The sequence below is a fragment of the Podarcis tiliguerta genome (assembly GCF_965153285.1).
Source record: "Podarcis tiliguerta genome assembly, chromosome: 8".
Taxonomy (NCBI): Eukaryota; Metazoa; Chordata; class Lepidosauria; order Squamata; family Lacertidae; genus Podarcis; species Podarcis tiliguerta.
In genome coordinates, this window is record NC_139541.1 from 37,551,783 (window position 1) to 37,573,111 (window position 21,329).

Here is a 21,329-nt window from a genome sequence, read left to right on the forward strand (position 1 = left end):
ACACCTTCCAGCTGGGCAAAAACATTCAAGGAGGGTGCAAAATAGGGTTTGATGAGGGCTGTCACCTGGGGAGAGTTCAATGACAGACAAAGAGGCACAGAGGGCTGGATTTGGGCCTGAAGTCCCCCACCTCTGAGCTACAATGTAATCCTTGCCTTCCTTTCCACTTCCCTTGAAAGCTGATGCCACAGCGATGGTTGTGTTGCATTCTGTCCCCTATGCACCATCCCTTTAAATACAACCTAGCATACCATGCTCATCAACTAGGGCAAACTCTGTTGCAGGCCCGTTAAGATCCCTACCAGACAGCTGTATATAGCCCTGTTTCATAAGCCCTGTTACATGACCAACACCATGTTGAGCCGGAACAAATCTTCATGGTTCAACAGACTGCACAGAAGGCACACCCACTCTTTTTCTCCAACAAAAAGAATGAATTCCCATGCATTTACTTGAGTGTTGCACAGAATGATGTTCTTATTGAGGGTGTGTGTGTGTCATGGAACCTACCCAGTCCTCAGCTAGAATGCAAATCTTTCACTATTGTGATGCTTTTCATAAGAGTTGTAGAGCTGGAAGAAAACATGAGTCCAACCCCCTGCAATACAGGAATCTTTTGCCCAGTCTTTTGCCCTTGAACCCATGACCCTGAGATTAATGTAGACTAGTCTGTTTAAAGTGTCACACCCCTGCAGTGATATTGTTGGTCATTTCCAGAGTTGGTGAGGCTCATTTGACAAGAAGGAACTGAGCCTTTAGTCTCATTGGCCCAGTATTGTAGAATACTCTGCCCATAGAGATGCCTTCTGTTTCAACTTTTAAACACCTGGTGAAAACTATTCTATTCCATCAGGAAGATGAAGAAGATGTTGTTCCACAAGAGTTACCTGATTTCTAATTTTAACTTTTAATATATATTTTTAAATTGTATTGTTTTTTTATGAACAATTGTTGCAAACAGTTCTGTTTTTTTAAAAAAAAAAAAACCTAATTAGCAGTACAGAAATATTTTTATAAATAATAATACCCAAATTTTAAAAACCTGTTCCCAAAATTCTATAGCAGCGGAAGAAAAGAAAGGGAGTTATCCCTTGATCATGTCTCCACATAGTCTGTGCACTGAAATGCAGATTTCAACCACCACCTCCCTACACCCCCACCACACCCACCCCCCCCCGTATACGCACAGAGAAAAGCACCACTACCACCCAACAAGACGAATGCAAGCATAATCAGGTGAGACTAAATTTATTTACCCATTTGAAAGCAGACACAAAAGGTTACGAAAGATAGATATTTATTGGCAGGTACCTTTGGTACACAATCACAAAACATTTTAAAACAAGCAATGACAATAAATACTTTGCCTACTATAGATGGAGACATTCAGACTGGTCCAAAGCACTGTGTCTGTTCTCAGGGGTGCAAAGTCACACACTTTTGAGCGCAAGTTTCCCTGCTCACTTCTGTCCTCAGTGGACAAGTCTTTGCACAAGGTAGGAGCTCCAGGTGGGTGTTCCATCATACACGTGGTAGCACAGGATCAAAGCAATCACTTTGGTTGTAAGCTGACAGCAAAATGCGCATAATGCCCTTCTCAAACAATGAATGCATCTGCATGACTGCTTTCTCTCTCTCTCTCTCTCTCTCTCTCTCTCTCTCTCTCACACACACACACACACACACACACACACACAAAGCAGGCTGGGTCTGTATTAATGATAGCTTGTACACACTCCTAACCTGTACATACACTGAACACATGCTTTAGCACACATGAATGTTGTCCCTCAATGATCTTTGGATTTTAACCACTGTAGTTTTTGCAATACTCTAAAGTGTTTCCCCCCTGGGATTACTGCGCATTCCTCTTCCCCATTTACAATGCAGGGGCGGGGGGAGGTCTCACAACTACCACCTCCAAGCTCAGAGCAAGACATGCAACTCTCTAGAAAAGCAGCAATTAACTCCTGCTTCTCTCCCCCTCCTAGTGATTGTGTCACACCCCTGATGTACCAAGAAGTAACACAGAGATTTACCCCCTTCCTCCTGCTGCAACCACGGCATAAACACAGAGATTGCCCAATCCACACAGCCATGTGCACAAATGAGTTGCAGTGCTCACCCATTCACCTCTTGGCACACATGAAACTGCTCCCTCCACTGGATGGGAGAGCTGGGTGCTCGAAATCACAAGGGATCTCTGGAGCGCATGTATGCTAATAGCTCCTTAAGAGCCCAGGCTGATGTAGCTCTATAAACAGATATTTACATAGCTTCTGATTCTGGGACCCTTCGGTTGGTCCTCATTGATGCATATCCTACTGGATCCCCACCAGCACCACCCTCCTATGGACCCACTCATCTATGCTTTTCCTATTAACATAGATATATACAGCAGCATCCTCCAAAACTTTGCCCAGATGGAAAAGCGCCAAGAACATATTGCTGCTCTTCTTAAAGGTGGAGAACCTCAGGCCCAGGGACCCTCTGGACCTCTCTGTCTTGCCCTTGGGACTCTCTCTAGGCCACACACTCCTCTCCATGCCTTCCAGCTGTTAAGACTTGCTGGAGTTTGTCCTAGAATGGTAGCAATGCCTACTTGCTTGGCTGGAGGAATCGGTGCATAGAAACTGTACAGAGTCACATTCACTGCCTCAGCTACCGCTGTCATGTGACACCCCCATGTGGCCCTCAGACTGAATAAACTTCCCCAACTCTGCTCTGAAGCATCTATCACTTGACCTTTTGAGCTAGGATACTGGTCTCATGCTGGCCACATGACCCGGAAGCTGTACGCCGGCTCCCTCGGCTAATAAAGCAAGATGAGCGCCGCAACCCCAGAGTCGGTCACGACTGGACCTAATGGTCAGGGGTCCCTTTACCTTTACCTTACTGGTCTCACCAAGTACAGCTGTTCACATTTTGCTCTTGGGATATTTTGTTTACTGAGAAACCCTTCATAGTTAATATAGCTTAAGGGGGTGAGGTACACGTTACTCTTTAAGAATAAAACAAAATCAGGAAGAACCACAGCTCAGTTTTAGAGCATCTGCTTTGTATGCAAAAGGTTCCAGATTCAATCCCCCATCATCTTCAGGCAGGGCTGGAAGAAGACCTCCTGTCAGGAGATCTGCTGCCAGTCAGTGTAGACAAAACTGGGATGGACCCATGGTCTGACTCTGACAAGTTTCATATGTTCAGCATTCTGTTTAGCTCTTAAATGACTTAGCATAATCTACCTTCCCCCTCCACCACAAAAAAACAACTACGCAATACGAGCTAAAATAAAACTTCACAGGAATATATTACATAGATGCAAAAATGTATAGCTAGGTGTGGTTTCTTAATAGCATAGGTAAGAAGCCACTTGCTCAACAAAGTCATCACAGAATTCTCACCGGGATATATTGAAAATATAAAGAGAGCAAAGCAGCCACAAGACAGCTAAAGATGGGCGTCTTGGGAGCAGGGGAGCAGACCTTGATGACTGCAACATCAAAGAATTACTTGCACATGGGAACAGAGGTGGAGCTAGCTGCTCCAGCACCCAGAGCGGCACACATGCTGTGCACCCAGGGGCAGGGCCGCCCACGGGGTTGGGGTGAGCATCCCAGGGTGGTGGCGCCCACAGTGAGTGGCGAGCGTCCCGGGGGGGTGGGGCAGTGATGTCGCACACCCCTCAGGGATGACACCTGGGGTGGACCGCACCCACCGCACCCCCTTCCTCCGCCAGTGCATGGGAATAAGCTATTGGAGATCACCACCAATAACATTTTCACATATCCCCTGGACTTTTCGGTGGACTCTGCTCACATGCTTAGCTGCCAGTGATTGAGTGCACAGAAATCAGATGACTTGACATGCACATGTGAATCAACCCCTTTGAGTCCCTTTCTGCAAAGCTCATATAAGCTCATCTCTGCAGCTGAAGCATCTCTCATTCACTGGGGCTTGCAGGGTGTGCGTGTGTGTGTATGAATTATCTATCTATCTATATCTATCTATCTATCATCTATCTATAACTATCTATCTATATCTATCTCTATCATCTATTTATCTATATTGTTTACATTCCAGGTACACTGAACACACACACAGCAGCTCCATCTAGATGCCCAGTACTAAACAACACAAGGAGATATGTTTCTTGGGGACACTTCCATATTCCCCTAAATGCAGACATTTATACCAAGAAGGGGAGAGGGGAGATACAGTGGTTGGAGCTTGCATCACCCCTCCTCTTCAGGAAACACATTACCCAGTCAGCATAACAGCCCTACAGATGTCCCTCTCTGTTCTGAGGCCAATGAATCAACATGGTATGTGTCTTTTGGGGATCAAAGCTGCTGAATCACAACCTCACTTTTTTCCTTTCAAAAACAAAGCCATCCAGCAATACCCCAGTACTGGTTTTAAAGCTACTTTGGGCTGAGAAGCCCAAAGGAATGTTTAACTGTTTCCTTTTTTATGTCAAATTCCATATGGGGAAACAATATGTCACAAACTCTCTCTCTCTCTCTCACACACACACACACACACAAACACATCTACATGTATAAACCCAGAACAATGTTCCCAAAAGGAAAAATTAAATGGATGATGGTGATACTGTACAAAAATAGATCTAAATTGAATCCTTAAAAAACAAATGTTTTGCTCTGGATTCTCTCAAACAGTGATTTGCTGGTTTTCTCGGAAAATGGGTCTTTGGTGTGGTCCACAAGAATCCTGGAAATTCCTATATATCTGGTCATAATGCAGCTCCTCGCCTATTGGGTGGATCAAAGAGTTGCTGTCGCTCTTCCCAGCTTCCTCCACCAACTGACGAATATGCAGCTGCTCAATCTAAAGTTGGGAGAAGATCAGAAATCCTTATTTTGAGCAGCGGCACCTTTGAAGGATTGAATGTGCAGCAGAATGGTCCTACTCAATTGTGGATACTATTGTTGTTGTTGTTGTTGTTGTTGTTACTATTACTATTGCTATCCTGCCCTTCACCATAAGGCCCCAAGGCGGCTTACAACATTAAAACACAACATGACAACAAAATATTAAAAGCAGTTTAAAACAACTCGCAATGACATAAATAAGGCAGGTCCTAAAAATATACACCTCAAGTGTCAAAAGCCCATGCAAAGAAGTGTGCCTTCAGCAATCGCCAGAAAGTGTATAAGGAAGGTGTGAGGTGTACGTCTGTGGGGAGTTCCACAACTTACAGGCTGCCACAGAGAAGGGGTCCTCCTGGACTGCTGCCACCACACCCAAGCCTCTGAGGGCAGAGAACTACCAAGAGGAACCCCTCTGCTGATCTTGGTGCTCAAGGTGGTCTGAAGGGAAGGAGGCGGTCTTTCAGGTATTTGGGGCTGGAGTCATTTAGGGCTCTGAACACTAACGAGAGCATCCTGAATTTGGCCAGGGGGGAAAACCGGCAACCAGTGGAATACTACTCTGGGTTAATATTCAGTGCTAGTCCTACTCTACTCTCTTTCTTATAAATATTCTCCTTCTTACAGGATAAACAATTCTGTACACTAAGCCCTCAATTTGTGCTGGGGTTATGTTCCAGGGATTGCACCTAAAGCCAAAATCATGTATAGTCAAAACACATTGGATGCAATGGCAGGTGGGATTGCCAAAGTCTTTTTTTCTGGATGCCCACTCCCTTTTTAGTTGTTGTTGTTTTTTTTAAAAAAAGCCAAGTACAAAAAGCTGACCATGCACAAGTTAAATGTGCGTAAGTTGCAGGCTTACTGTAGTCTCTTTCTTTTTGTGGCAATACTTGATAGAGGAAATACTTGAAAGAGGCTGTCAAATGTGAGGTTGTATCTATCTGCCTTGTCTATATGATGATGATTATGATGAGAGAAACCTCCTTGTGAATACAGGGCTTATCCATCCTTATCCACACCCTTTCCAGGCTGCACTTAAAAGTTTTGTGTCTGAGTGTGGGTTTTTCCCCAGCAGGTTTTGGTGGGTCTGGAGTGCAAAGAAAAAAGGATGCTTGAACATAGAGCTATGAAGCGCACACCATGCCTGGAAAAAAAGTCCTCTCTCCCCTTTTCCTGGCTTTGCTCGACTCATGTAGACTTTTAAGCCTTAATGGAAGAGAACATGACACTTCTGTGTTCTCTGCAGGCAGCAGCTTAGCAGGCCAATGGTATCAAATAAATGTTTTGGCACACCAAGCCATCTAGAGAGCAGACAGCTCTCTCTCTGTGAAGGGGCCTACCTGCATAAAGGGAAGGGGAAGGCCACCTCAGGTTCACTTGCCAAACTTAGGGGAACAGAATGCCTTACTGACACCAAAATCAGGCAAGCCTGAGCATAAAGCACATTATAAAACAATTTCCCCAAAACATGAGGACTAGTATCTTGGTTGCCTGCTTTGAAAACAAACAGAAAAGAAAGTGCTGCACTTGATTGTTGATGCTACATTGTGGGTGGGAAAGGAGGAACTTCCCTGAATTTAACACTGGGAAGTCACAAGATCGTCTTGCACTATAAATGAGAGAACTCAAGTCAGAGAAGAACTCGGGGGCACAGAGATAATATAAACAACTGACACCAAGACAGACTATAATACTTGCCTCAACTAGGATCAGCTTATAGCGTAAAGGGGTAGCATCTGGAAACTCCTCCCCGAAACATAGAAGAACTTTGCTGTTTGGGAAGCGGCCTTGATTGTTGTAATACTGGTGAAATTCTAGAAGAAGAAAACGGCAAATGTTTTAATTAGAGGCAGAAGTCATTTGTCTCTGTGTCTGGGAGCCCAACTGCAGGTGGGTCTGTAACAAAATGGAGACAGAGGTACTTGGAATGCTGAACAAGGGAATATTATGTGTGCATAATGCTTCTATGACACTCAAGAATACAATTCAGTGAAGGCTATCCTTACTTTTTTCAAAAATAATAATAATCTTGGATAGCATCCAACTAAACAGTTCTGCAATGGAACTTCCCCTCCCTCTTCTCTCCCCACGTGCCCACTAAATTTGCTCCACATGGTTGGGGAACTCCCAGAACATATTGAGAGGTGCATGGGGAGGAGAATTCTAGGAATCTCAGCTTTTCATTATTATTGTTTAAAAATGAAACAAGTTTCTAGCTCTTAAGAGTGCAAAAAAATATTTTAAGTTTGTGTGTGGCAATGCCTGCTGAAACCTCAAAAGATGGGGGTGAAGAACAGAATACCCAGGACTTAGATGAGATCTTTTTCCCCTCTTCCCCATGGAGAGAAGAGAAAAAACAAATTGCATTTCCGTGCAGATTTTGAACCTACACATAACTTATGCAGGGTGCAAAATCACACTGGCATTGGGTGACCTTCACAAAGCACATTGATCTTAGTTTCAAATTTGAGGGTGCACAATGTCCCTGGGCATAAAATTCTCAAGCACATGGGGGCAAGTGAGAAATGCACCACAACCTCCCACAGACCTCTGAAGAGGGAGTGGGTGAATCTGTTGATTTCAGTTTCTTTCAGTTTCTAATTTTTCCAGTCTTTGGTTCAGCTTCCCAAATTTCCACATCAGTTTGCATTATATTTTTTTAAAAAAGTCCCCGTGGAAATTCATTAGTTTATTTTCCTAAACATATATGTTTTTGCAAAGCAATTCTCCCTTAGTACAATGCAGTTTTTGTAGGTTATATTTTTACAAACATATGCATTTCTATGCTCATTTTGACCCAGAATAATCTTTTCGGTACATATGAGTTGGCTGGAGAACCGAACTGCAAAAATTCGGAGAGGTGTGAATTTTGAAGAGTGGCTGCGTTTCAGTTTGTGTTTTGGTTCAGAAACTGCAAATTAGGTAGGTTCGTCTTTACACACGAAATGAATCGGATTCATCCCCCATCCGTACCTCTGAGAAAGTGATTGGTGTCAAATATCTTGACCACCTCGTCTCGGTCAAGCTTGTTGGGGCGGTCCTTGTAGATCATGGTGTTCCCGCTCCAGAAGACCCGGCCCTGGCTCAGCCTCTTGATGAAAATGCCCTGCCTGTTGGACTGCAGAAGGACACCCCTCTCCAGGTGCCCAAAGAGCTTCTTGGTGATCTGTCTCTGCCGTTCATTTGGGATCACGTCCGCCGACGGGAACCGCACATGATCAAAGCTTTCCAAGGCATAAGGCAGCTCTCCAAGGGAGATCCGGCAACCTTCAGGGCGAGAGGTTGTCGTGTTTCCCACCAGCTTCCCACCATAGTAGAAGCTGATCACCATCTGGGAATAGCCTGTGAAGAGATATGTGGCAATTACCCATCAAGGGGTTGTATGTGGCCAGTTTATTTACTTATTTATATAAAGCATTGTTAATACTGCTCTTTGGCAAAAGAAAATAGCTCCTGAAGTGGCTCAGAAATATCTGTGGTAACACAGCGCCTGTCCCCCAGTTTAAAAGACACAACATGAAAGGAAAAGGGGTCTGGAGGGAGAATGAAAATGGCAAACTCAAGCACCTCAAGTTATAGTGGCTCTGACAGGGGCCTGTCACCATGGGCTGCTTTTACTGGGGGCAGGGAAGCAGGAGTTCTTGGTATCTTTAACCCCCCCCCCCAAAAAAATAGACTTGAGTTGAAAACAAAATGAAACGAAGGCTAACTGTACCAGATGTTAACTGAGGGAGGAAGCTGAAGAGTCGCCATACCTGAATGAACTGCTTCATAACCAGTGAACCCACTCATCAAAGCTGTGGGTTTAAAAAAAGAAAAGAAAAGAAAAGGTACATGTATTTATTTTATTTACTTCTATAACAAGTGACATCCTGCCCTTCCGGTGTCTGCACACCACTTAGGGCAGCTAACATCTATACAAGCCAACCAAAAAAATACATTATTATTTTCTAAATTACATTATAAGCAAAACAGAAACAGCAGCTAAAACAGAGGCATGGGATAAATACATATTTGCCCACTAAAACCAGTGCCTGCCTAAACAAGATGGTTTATGTATTTATATTTATTAAAGTATTTGTGTAGTACAAATGGCAGGACAAAAGTGGACCTTGTGAGCCCTTATGGTTGCTAAGAGATTTATACTTTCAGCCTGGAAGGGTAAATACCCACTGCCTATTAGTGAATGATCTGAGGACCTCACTGTCCTGGCTACATTGGAACATATTTCATATAGACATGAATTTCATGTGGACAGCTGAAGGGCTTATATATTTAGCTTCTGCGTGTAACTTAAGATACACATGCTGGTGTTTACTGTATCCATGATGTGAGCACCTTGACTTTCTGAGAACATAACAGTGCTTTACCAGGACTTGACTGCTGAGTCCACCAGTCGGGTATTGGTGGATTTCTTCCACTCTCCTGAAGCGGTGAAGGGCTTCGTTTAATTGTGCCAAGGTATTCATCCACTGCAGAGGGGGGCTGGAAAGTTTATGGGGGACGGGGAGAGATAGAAGATGACCATTGAGATGGCAATGTTAACATTATAAGTACTGTATATGTAACCCGAAAGCAGTGATGCTCCTGAGAGTTATTCTGCTGCTTTGTATGACAAGATGTCTCCCAAGAGCCCCTCCAGAAATAAAGAGTAATACTTATAAAGACATAGTAGATACAAATACACACACACAAATTCTATGTGCGTGGGGACAGAGAGAGGGAAAGAGTGTGTGTGTGTGTGTGTGTGAGAGAGAGAGAGAGAGAGAGAGAGAGAGAGAGAGAGAGAGAGAGAGAAACAGACAGACAGACAGACAGACAGACAGAGAAGAGCATGGACATAGCCAGGATTTATGTTGGGGGGACAGTCTTTATGTTAGAGGTGCAGAACCGAGCTGTTAGTTTCATTTATTTACTTGGTTTAGGGGAGCAGCTGTCTCCCTGCCCCCCCCCCCCGGCTTGGCTACACATATGAAGAGAAGAGGTCAGTGTGTCCAGTGCTGCTGCTTCTTATCAAGTACTCACATCTTGATAAAAGTGTCATGGATGCCAGCACAAAATGGCAGCAAAACCAGCAGTAAAAAAAAAAAAAAACGTGACGGTACCCCAGACCACTGACTACTCTCCCCCAAAAGCACTGTGTGTTTCAAAGCACTTAACATTGTTTCAGTAATTTTTAAACCACCCCTAATGTAGACACACACACACAAATCAAATTGCAGCTTGACAGTTGTGAAACTGTGGTTTGCACACCATCCAAATGCCAGATGGGGGAAGGATTTCTTATCCCACAAAGGCTGCATGTTCCCCTGTGCAATAAGTGGCCCAATTTCCCCATTACAGCTGAAGAACTGCTTTTCTGGCAGTTCTTTACTGTGAGAACATAGGAAGCAGCCTTTTACTGATTCAGAGAATCGGTCCACCTAGCTCAACATTGCCTACACTGACTGGCAGTGACTCCCCAGTGTTTCCAGCCCTATCTGGGGGTCCTGGGAACTGAACCTGAAAGCTTCTCTATGTGCGATGCAGATGCTCTGCCGTTGAGTTAAAGCCCTTCCTTACTTCTGCATCACTACATAAGCAAAGAAGAAGAAGGGCCAAACTGTGTTTTAAAGGTGGCTTCCAAATTCTGGCCTTGTTTGGAATCCATTGACCATAGTTCCCATTTCATGCTTAATAGGATGCTATAGCTACCCAATATGTCCACATTTCAATCTGCAGAACATGCACTTTTATAAGTGGCACATAATATATGATCTGCACTGGCAAGAAATCAATATTGTAATGTGGCGGCAGCAGGTATTCCTAGGAACTCCCAGCCTATTGATATTAGAAAAGGCCCTTTATTGTCCTACTTTCTTTGCCTGATAAGGCTTTTTTGTTTAGGCAAGCCTACAAAGACATTTGATTTTATTATGTGTGTTTGTTTTGAAAACCATTCCTTTTATCTATATTCTGATTACTTCATCCACCATGTTTTTAATGTATTTATTTGCTATTTTTTTAAAAAATGAATATTTTATTAACTTATTTATGTAAACAGCTTACAGGTTTGTTTGTTTTTAATTAAACAATATATGAAGCTTTCTAAATAAATAAAACAAATGAAAATTTGAAATGGTACAGTGAATTTCATTCTCGGTGGAGTGAAAGGGGATGGAATGAAGGGAATTTAACACCATCATCCGCTATGGGAATACACATAAGCCCTCCTCAGCCATACAGCCTGGACACTCGAGGGCAAAGGTGTGCATGAAATGAGCATGTGTGGAGAAGGATAGAGGAGAAACTCGATTCATTTCACATTTAAATGTGAACTTACAAAATCTGCACTTTCCAAAGCATTACATTAACTGAAGCACCACCATCCTTTGAAATTCACTCTTTTTGTAATGCCAACTAATGCATACAAAAATACATATACTGTACATGTGACCCTTCAAAAAAAAAAGAAAGAAAGTATGAAGAAATAAAGTGATATATTAGCAAGTGCAAAGGGGGTGTTAATTACCTCTTTCATCAAGTCATCTATTGCAGAAGCACTGCACTCCATTTCCGTTACTTCACTCAAGCTGCACCCATTCCCCATCCCCATTTTGCCTGGGAAGAAACACAGTTTGAATACCATTACAAACTATTCTAAAAGAGTGGCAACTTTGGCATGCAGTTTGGCCCTCTGCAAGAGGGTTTTAGGCATTTCAGTAAGGGCCATCTGACTTTCCACCCCAAATAATCTGAAAACTGTTTGACGATACCCTGCAATCCAGGTTGTTTGTATTCCAAGACCCCTGTGACTTGTAGTCCCCTAGTGGCTAATAAACACACAGACACGAGTATTTAGGTTTATGGGTTCCAAAAAGCCACAATTTTATTGGTCACAGATGTGAGCAGTTTGGCTTAGGCATTGGGTGAAGCCAGGCTATATCTCAACTCCCACCTATCTGCAGGGAGTCCAACTAAGAGTAAACCACCAATAAGGAGAGCCCCATGACTTACGTCAGGCATAGGCAGACTCAGCCCTCCAGATGTTTTGGGACTACAACTTCCTATCATCCCTGATCACTGGTCCTGTTGGCTAGGGGTGATGGGAGTTGTAGTCCCAAAACATCTGGAGGGGCGAGTTTGCTTATGCCTCACTTACGTCAAATAGGGGCAACCCTAGGGGTCCCCATTGGGGTCATGTCATGGCCCTAGCCCACGTCCAGGCATCAGACAGGATCCACACCTGCGGATCCCTTTAACAGGATACCCTTAATGAGGAGAGGCAGGCAGAGGCTACAACCTCTTCTCCATCCAAACAAAGTCTTACCCAATGCCTAACCTCACAAAGTTGTGACGATTGCTACAAGGTAGGCGAAAACCAATTTGCCAAGTGGAAAAAAATCCTATCTGGCCCCAACAATATGGCGGCCGACATTTGTCCATAGCAAGGTCGTGTCAGAGCAAAGCATGAAAAGAAGGCAGGTGGGTTGGGAGATCTGGTGAAAAGGTGGGGGGGCCGGCCGTGCCACGTTTTAATTTCCCACGGCCACGTCCCTCTACCAGCACTGATTGGCCAGCGGGGCCACAATGGGCCAGGGACACGGCCAGGTCGGCACAAGGGGGCATCGACTCCCTGTCCTCATGCCGGATCACTGCAGGGGCCTGGATACCTGGCCACAACACTGCCCACCGAAAAAAGTGAGTGGACTTAGTAGACAATGGACAGTTTTCCAGAAAAACTGCAAGCCGTTTGCCTGAGCATGAAGCCTTGCAGCCTTATGGGGGGGTGATTTCTTGACAGCTCAATTCTGTATGCTTGAAAAGTCACCACACACCAAAAACCACAGATAAAAATAAAACAGAGCGAGGCTCGTGTAATACCGGACATTTCAAAGACAGACGTTCTGTGTTCTGTTACAGTAACCACAAATGCACAGCTCTGCTTTACTCCGGCAAAGGGCAAATGCGGGGAGTTGTTGCTCTGTATTCTTATTTCTTGACATCTGGGGCTTTGCAAACCGAGCACTGGGGTGTGGGTGCTGAGGCTGAGCTAACAATAAAAGGTGCCGTAAAAGCTTTCTCACAGCGCCTTTGACACTGGGATTTGATACGAAAGGAGACTTCGCGGAATGCAAGACACATAGTAATGTGGTGTGGTTTTCAAAGAAAGCTACATCAGTCAAGGGAGTGGGGGGACGCCATCAGAGGGGAAAAGCACCTTGATGAATTTCTTTTACTTGCATGTAAATCAAATCCTGATGTGCAGTAAGCTCCATCTCCCATGAGAGCTTTTTTCGAAGAGAAGCTCCCTTGTACTTTGGGGGTACAAAACCTGCTTTGCATACAGAAGGTCACAGGTTCAATCTCTGACATCTCCAAGAAAGATTGGGAATGTAATTTCTGAAATCCTGGAGAGCCTCTGCCAATCAGTGTAGACAACACTGAGCTAGATGGACTCAGCATAAGGCAGCTTCTCCCATGTTCTTATGCATTGTTCTTGGATATTACCTAGACAGAATAACTGATGAATGACCAGCTGTCATGGCAACTGCAGGACATTACACATGAGGACTGGTGGTTAATGTGTGTTCAAGGGGGAGCAAGATCATGCACACTAGCTGCACCACATGCATGCATTCATAACTTCCAAGAAAGCCTACATGTGAACAGACTCTGCATGCAACTGGGAACCAGTAAATAGACACAGTCTGCATCCCTGCATGCAAACAGTTCATGCACATGCAGATTCTACTGCAGGTTATGGCATACATGCAAAGGGGGGCAGCAGCGGACACAATCCTGCGGTGCATTCAACTCACAATCAGTCTTTTACTTCAGTTTCAAAGTGGTTTGCAACTTTTGAATTCAGGTAGATAATATTTCCGTTTGCAAATCTCTACGATGAAGATGATTAAGTAACTATAGAATCAGGAGAAGAAATTGATTTATTAGGAAATTTACATCTCCGTTTTCTTTATAAAATAAATATAAAGTAGTTTTAAAACACAAAAAAATGTTTTCACACTGTATTTCCTCCCAAAATTCATTTTCTCCTGAAGAACAGCCCCTCAGTTTGTTCAAAACATATAGATATTTGGGGCTTGCTGTACAATAGATATGAATAAACTTTGTATGTGTCTTTAAACAAATCATCTCTTGCCTGTGGTCTGAAGCAGAATCTACTGTGAGCTACACCATGAGATCCTGCTTGGTTCCGTTACACTTACATTTCTGTTCTTCCTCTGGAACAATGCGGTAGACCTTATATGGCTCTGAGATGTCCAGTTGTGACCTGTCCGTCACTTCCTCAAAGTCGGGGCTCTTATTCAAGGCACAGCGTAACCTTGTCTTCCATGTGGCTGGTTCAGCTTTATCACCTTCCTTGAATTTCCCTTTGAAGACTGCCCAAGCCTAGAGGATAAGCAGGAAAGTTTCTCACAAAGAGGTACCACTGCTTTCTGAGGTTCCAAATGGAGGGGGGGAAATCAGTGGACTTTCACTGAGAACAATCTCTAAGCAAGACCATCCCTGCCATTCAAGTGCCTCAATGGGCATTCCAGTTTGTTCTTACTGATTTTTATTATTTTGAGCATTTTTTAAACTGGCTATTTCATTACGATTCAAACTGTACATTTTAATATTTGTTTTAAATAAAACAGAGTATTTTCATAGTAATGTAAACTGCCTTGAGAAAGCTATAGTTTGAAGGGAAGCGTAAAAATAATTATCTGAAATAAACGAAGCTTCAGTAAAGTGTAGTAAGAAGCCGTTTTTATCTGGTGGTTTTTAAAAGAGACTAAAAAACTACTGGGAATAAGCCACGGAAGGGCAACCAAAGTGACCAAGAGGTTTGGACAACTTCAAAATGTTAGTTTTTAGTTCGTAGTAGGGGCGGGACATGATATAAGTGCATAGAATTATGCGTGTTTTGGAGAAAGTGTTTCCCTCTCTCATAATATTAGACCCCAGAGTCATCCATGAAGCTGAATACAGGGAGACAACAGGAAGGACTTCTTCACATATGACACTACCATTAAAGGTAGTGATGACCACCACCTTGGATGGCTTTAAAGGGGTATTTGACCAACTCAAGAAGGATAAAGTTGTCCATGGCTGCTGGCCATGATGGCTATCTAGTCCAGACCCTGAAATGCAGGAATCTCAACTAATGCATCTATGACAGGTGGCCATCTAACCTCTGCTTAAAAGCCTCCAATGAAGGAGAGCCCACCACCACCTTCTGAGGAAGTCCTTTCCACTGTCAAATAGATCTTACCATCAGAAAGTTCTCCCTGCAGTTTAGTTGGAATCTCCTGTCTTATAACTCGAGGCCATTGGTTTGGGTCCTACCCTCTGGAGCAGGAGAAAACAAGATTGCTCCATCTTCCATGTGAAAGCCCTTTAGATATTTGAAAATGGCTATCATACCCTCAGGATTCCTTCCAACTCTACAATCCTATGAGTTCCTGTCAGAAGCACCATGTTTCTGAGTAACAGTTGCTGGGAATCACAAGTGGGGAGAGTGCAGATGTACTTGTGGGCTTCCCAGAGGTTTACCCTGTGAGAACAGGATGCTAGACTAAATGGACCTATGGTCTGATCCAACTAAGCTCTTCTTATGTTCTTAATATAGAAGACAAGCCCATGTGGACTTCAGATTGTGAAAATGCACCCTCCAAAAGACTTACAGAAGCCTCAAGAGTTGTGACTTGAAAAGTTGTTGTTCGCTTTTATAAAGGTATAGAAAGTATGAACTACTAAGGAACTCAGGAAAATAAACAGATTTGACATTTGCAACATTGATGTAAGGCATATTCTTCAGACCTTGAATATGGATGCATCCACCTCCTGGTTGTAATCCTGCTTCCCTGCGTGTTTCCATGGGATACGGAACATGGTTTTCTCATCATTCTCCCAGATCAGGCCAGAATACATCCCGCTATCAATTTGTTCAATCAGCCATTGCCTGAGCCGTCTCCCACCATTTCGATCGCACATCCTGAATGGAAGCATTTGAATAGCTTTTATTAGGAACCTCTCCAGTCAATTAGTCAATCTAACCATCGGCTGCATTTGCCACCTATGGAAATCCAACATGGCCAGACACCAACATGGTTCAGCACACACACCCCATCCCATCCTATGAACGTTTACTCAGAAGTAAGCCTGAATGACTTCAGTAGAGCTTTTCTTCAGATAAGAGTGCATAGGATCATGTCCTAAAACAGTGATGTACTGTAGTTACAAGTCTGAGAACTAAGAATTTAAGAGACTGAGGAAGTAATCAGGTTGCAAACCGGAGAATGAAAGGGAGAGTCTGGGGGCTGTAACACAATGACAGCTTAATGTAAAGCACAAGTAATTAAAATAATGCTGGATTTGCTCATATAAATGTTGATTCTGCCCTTCCTAGAGACTCTGAGCAGAGTGACAATATTTTAAACAGGAAAACAGTGTGAAGCAAACAATTGTAAAATTTAAGACAAAGACATTACACTTCCCCCCCCCCCAAAAAAAAATCTTGTTCAGCCCAAGTTGAGTTTGGCCATACTTAGTAAACATGAGATCTAAATCCCCACTAGTTTATCAGAAGGCACCAAATTCAAGCTCTGAATAGGTCTTCAACAGAACAATGTTCATCTACAGATATCAAACAACTGATATCTACACCCATCCTTACTTGTGGTACGTGGATAGGAGCAAGGGAAGCTGCCTTATGCTGTGTAGCTCAGTATTGCTTGTTCAACACTGACTGGCAGCAGCAACAGGAGTCTTCCCCATTCCCAATCCTACCTGGAGATGCTGGGGACTGAACCTGAGACCTTCTGCATGCAAAGAAGATGCTCTGCCACTAAGCTATTTCCCCACCCCTTGGCACACAGATTCCCAAGGAGGAAACAGTGTTAATTTGCAGCAAAACAGACTAAGGCAAGGCTAGTCAACATGGCACTCTCCTGATATTGTTAGACTCCAACTCCCATCAGCCCCAGCCATTACAGCCAATGGTCAGAAATGATGGGAGTTGGAGTCCAACAACATCTGGAGGCACCACATTGGCTATTCTTCAACTAACATTTGATGGGCCAACCTGGATCAGAAGAATGTCCCCTTTAATACGGCAATATGTTTCCAATACTAGTCAGTCCGTAAACTCAACATGCAGGACATTAAAGGAGACAGAATAATAAATGTAATAAACTGCTTTGGGCCAAAAGTCAGAGACATGATGTTGCCCTTTAAGGACCAAAGGAGCTAAGCCTTCAGAAGATCTCCTATGCTTTCAAAAATAGCTTAAAAGTGGGAGGGGTGCAAAATCAAGGCCACTATGCTGCATGAAGACATTCAATTCTTTCCTCATGTCAAGTTCCTGACCTAAATTGCTCGTCCACCCAAAGAAGCCACCTGATGCCGCATGGTGGGAAACATACAGTACAGTACACACAAACAGAGAGAACCAGGAACAAAAAAAGACAAGTGGAATTTGATAAAACTCTTCATCCAAGGAAATCATAAAATCAGGGGATTTTAGAGGTAGAAGGCCCCTGAAGGTCATCAAGTCCAATCCACAGCTCAGTGCAATAATCTACAGCATTCCTGAAAGATGCCCATCCAGTCTCTGCTTAAATACCTGCAGCATTTTCCACTATTGAAAAGATCTTGCTGTTAGAAAATTTCTCCTAGCTGAAACCTGCTTGCCTACCATTTCCACCCATGGGATCTAGAACAGGTTTGTTCCATCTTCTGTAGTCAACTGTCAGCTCTCCCCTTAGCTTACCTCCTCCAGGTAACATGGCCAACTCTTTCAACCATCCCTCACAGGGTTTGTGGTCCAAACCCCATCACCATCCTAGTGGACGTGCTCTAACCCAGGGGGCAAACTATATTGTGGACTCCAACTCCCATAATCCCTAACCACTGCCCATGCTGTTTGGGGCTGATAGGAGTTGTAGTCCTCAGTAACTGGAAGGCAGCTCATTGGCTGTCCCTGCTCTAGCATTTGGGATGGCTAGACCTTAGGAACTGTTCCAAGTAGTGTGCAGTTGTTTTGTAATCTAGAAGAAATTAAACCTTTCCCTTGATAAATAATTTACACAAAAATGATTTGAGACCAGATCTCCAGCTAATTTATTATCATTGCTTTATTAATTTATTATCAAAGCTTTGTATGCGGCCTGTTTCCAATGATAATAAATTAGCTGGAGATCTGGTCTCAAATCATTTTTGTGTACATAGAAAGGCAGACCAGTAGAATCTGAGCACTAAAAAGAGAGGTGAAAAAGTCAAGCAATGCAAGTTCCAATTAGCAAAGTTGTGTCACGGAGATGCCCCCAGATGACTGTCTTGTCAGAAGGGAACTCACTTAATTGTGCAATGCAATCCTATGCTTACCTACTAAGTTTAATGAGATTTACTCCCAAGTAAGTATGCATAGCATTGCAGAGTTAGAAGGGACCGCAAGGATCATGTAGTCCACCCCTCTGCAATGCAGGATCTTTTGCCAATGGCCCTGATATTAAGTCTTACGCTCCACCAGTTGAGCTACTCTTCCTGTAAATGCACAGGATTGCAGCTGTAATCTTGAGTTAATTGCCACAGATGAGAAACATGAAGGCCGAAGGCTAGTGTCTGTAAACAAGGATTCCATTTCAAGTCATTGTTTGCATTTTTAAAATGCAAGCCACTCGGAAACCTTTTAGGTAACAAGCGACTAATATGTCTAACAAATCATGAATGTATTATTCTAATTATTATTAATTTTCTAGCCTTCTAGCTCACTACTAACCGGCCACAGCTCTACAGGCTCTAGGGTTTCAAGCAGGGAATCTTTCCTAGCCCTACCTGGAGATGGAAAGGGTTGAAGATTGAACCTTTTGCATGCATACCAGTACCTACACAATTGGTCTGACTTTGAAGGGCTCATCTTCTGCAATTACTGCCTGCTTCACATAGCCACACTTAATTGTAAACCAAGATACCACGCTGAAAATTAATTTTAGAATCTGAAATTTTGAATGTTTCTTCCAGAAAAGAAGTAGTAGATATACTAAGTCAAACAAGGAGGACTCTGTATGATCATTTTGCTTTTAAACCAACTAAGAAGAACTACTATAATCATTGTATTACTCATTGTACATGTTACTGGACAATCTTTTATATAGGCACGTTTTAGTAGATGAAGCATGTTACACTTTTTAGAATTCTTATTTGTCTATTTTCCCCCATTTTATACAGTCCAAGGCTACTTGTGCACTCCTTTGCACACTTGCATGGGAATCAGAAGCCCATACAGTGGGTTCAACAATAGGCTTAATACAGAAATGGGGTGTCCCAAGTTTATTTACTTGTTTTATTTAACAAGATTTATATACTGCTTCATCTGGGAAACCTCTAAGTACTTTACATAAAATAATATAAAATATTCATAAGAATATACTGATAAAATCAACGGACCTTAAAAAAATAAATAGACATAATAATCAAAATGTTGATAAAAGCAACAGTTTTAAAAACATACATGATAAAATTACATGTCTGAGTAGGCTTACAAACAAGTTTTTTTAGCAGGCATCAGAAAAAGTACAGCAAAGGCAACTTCCTAATATTGATAAGAATCAAGTTACTTGTGATGTGTTTTGCATAGGGTTAGCAAGGTGTGAATCTGTTCTGAATTTCCAGTACAGAACATGTTTGTTTTTTTAAACCCATGACACAATTTCTTTTAAATTCCACTCACTCAAAACACAGTGGTACAATATAAACACACAACACAGAGAGGTGAGAGACTTACAATCCTATGCATCCTTTCTCAGAAGCAACAACACAATACTCCTAAGTTTACTCAGGAGTAAGTCTAATGACATTTACTGCCCGGAGAGTGGCTTCAGCCAACTGACTTTATTCTGTCCTAAGACTTCTCTCTCAATCTAGATAGCAGTCAACAAAACTCCACAAAGTTCTCATACATAGATTTATTGAAGATCAAAAGGCACATGTAGAAACATGTACTCACATTCCAATAGGCTGCTCTTTGACTTGCTACCAAATAAACGTGCATTGAATTAAAGAATACATATTATTCAGAGCTAGATTATTAATATTAATGATATTAATAGCAAAAATAATAATAAGGATAATTCAATTCTAAGTTGGTAAAAATAAGAAATATGAAAAAATAGGGAAGCGTGCAAAAATAAACCCGTTTCACAAGGAGGCAAATATTTATTATGATTATTTAATTTATATCCCGCCCTTCCTCCCGAAAGAGCTCCGGCGGCAAACGGATCCACAGTTTAAGAACAAAAATCTTCAGGTCTGGCAAGGTCTAATAGCTAAGCAAAATTTTGTGCCCCTTATTTTGTGTCTGGAAGCCCCCAGGCTAAATTGCTATTTTCGCTTTGCAAGAAAATAAAAGTTAGCCGGCAACTCCAGCAAAAGGAAAGTACTGTACGCCTGGACACACAGAGCACTAACCTCCACATCTGTGCCGGTTGCTGATCTTTATCTACGCTAGATACCAGGTCATGGAAGATGAAACAGAAGCTCGCCCAGCCAATATATATGTATATCTATTTCTATTAGAGCCTGGAGGATATGCAGTTTCCTCCCTCCGGAGGGGGGGTGTCTCTGAACCAATGGGAAGAAAGAAGGAGGCGGGCTGGCCAATCAGGAGGGGCCAGTACAGCGTTCCTTCTTCTCACTACATTCTTTTCCGAGAAATCGGCTGTCTCTCTCGCTCTCTCGGGAGTCCGTTCGAGAGTACCAGTCCAAAGTTCCATCCCCGCGTCAACATTCGACTCCCAAGTCAGCGTTCCATTGTCCCCCTGTCCTTTCACTTTCTTTGCTCCGCCCGCGCGCCTCTTAATTCTGACTCCTCTAAAAATCCCCCTGCGCCCACGTGTCGAAAGTTTGGGGGCAGGCTGGATTTCCTGACAGCCTGAGCGCACTCTTTAGTTTTCCTAGTCCCAGGTTTATTTGTTTGTTCGTTTGCTGTTTGTTTTTAAAGATTTTGATAATGGCATCCCTAGCCCCCGCCCTCGCGCTCACCTTTGTTTCTGCAGCCTTCTCATTGATTTAAAATGATAGTATTTTTTTAGAAAGCGGTTGGACTGATTCGATGCATACTCTAGTTAGATTCTAGCAGCTGCTGAGCCTTGATGAAGGACTAACTTGCCAAGAGAGGCAAGGGGAGGTTTTGGCTGAGCCTTCAGGAGGTGGAGAGGGGGAATTCCCATAGGAAGGCCAAGTTTTCTTTGGAAGCTGGAGTCTGGGAAATCCCGAGCATCTGATGAGAAGAAGAAGAAGAAGAAGAAGAAGAAGAAGAAGAAGAAGAAGAAGAAGAAGAAGAAGAAGAGTATGGATTTGATATCCCGTTTTATCATTACCCTAAGGAGTCTCAAAGCGGCTAACATTCTCCTTTCCCCTCCTCCCCACACCTCTGTGAGGTGAGTGGGGCTG

At 43.0% G+C, this 21,329-nt stretch overlaps 1 protein-coding gene across 1 annotated transcript; it reads right to left on the bottom strand.

The window, feature by feature from the left end:
* Positions 1-1,280: 1,280 nt before the first annotated feature.
* On the bottom strand, positions 1,281-20,999 carry IRF8 (interferon regulatory factor 8). The gene is made up of 9 exons (XM_083451920.1): positions 20,346-20,999; positions 15,699-15,873; positions 14,102-14,285; positions 11,404-11,492; positions 9,263-9,377; positions 8,648-8,689; positions 7,866-8,234; positions 6,591-6,706; positions 1,281-4,848 (listed from the first exon to the last, which is right to left on the bottom strand). The coding sequence occupies exons 1-9, from the start codon at positions 20,351-20,353 to the stop codon at positions 4,672-4,674; spliced, it is 1,275 nt and encodes a 424-aa protein (XP_083308046.1). The 5' UTR covers positions 20,354-20,999; the 3' UTR covers positions 1,281-4,671.
* Positions 21,000-21,329: the final 330 nt, after the last annotated feature.

Coding starts and splice junctions, on each gene's coding strand:
- IRF8 (XM_083451920.1), bottom strand. Junction 11,493..14,101: donor TCCAGAGGAAGAACAGAAAT/GTAAGTGTAACG, acceptor GTTTCTTCCCAG/GCAAAATGGGGATGGGGAAT. Junction 6,707..7,865: donor CACCAATCACTTTCTCAGAG/GTACGGATGGGG, acceptor TTCTTCTTCTAG/AATTTCACCAGTATTACAAC.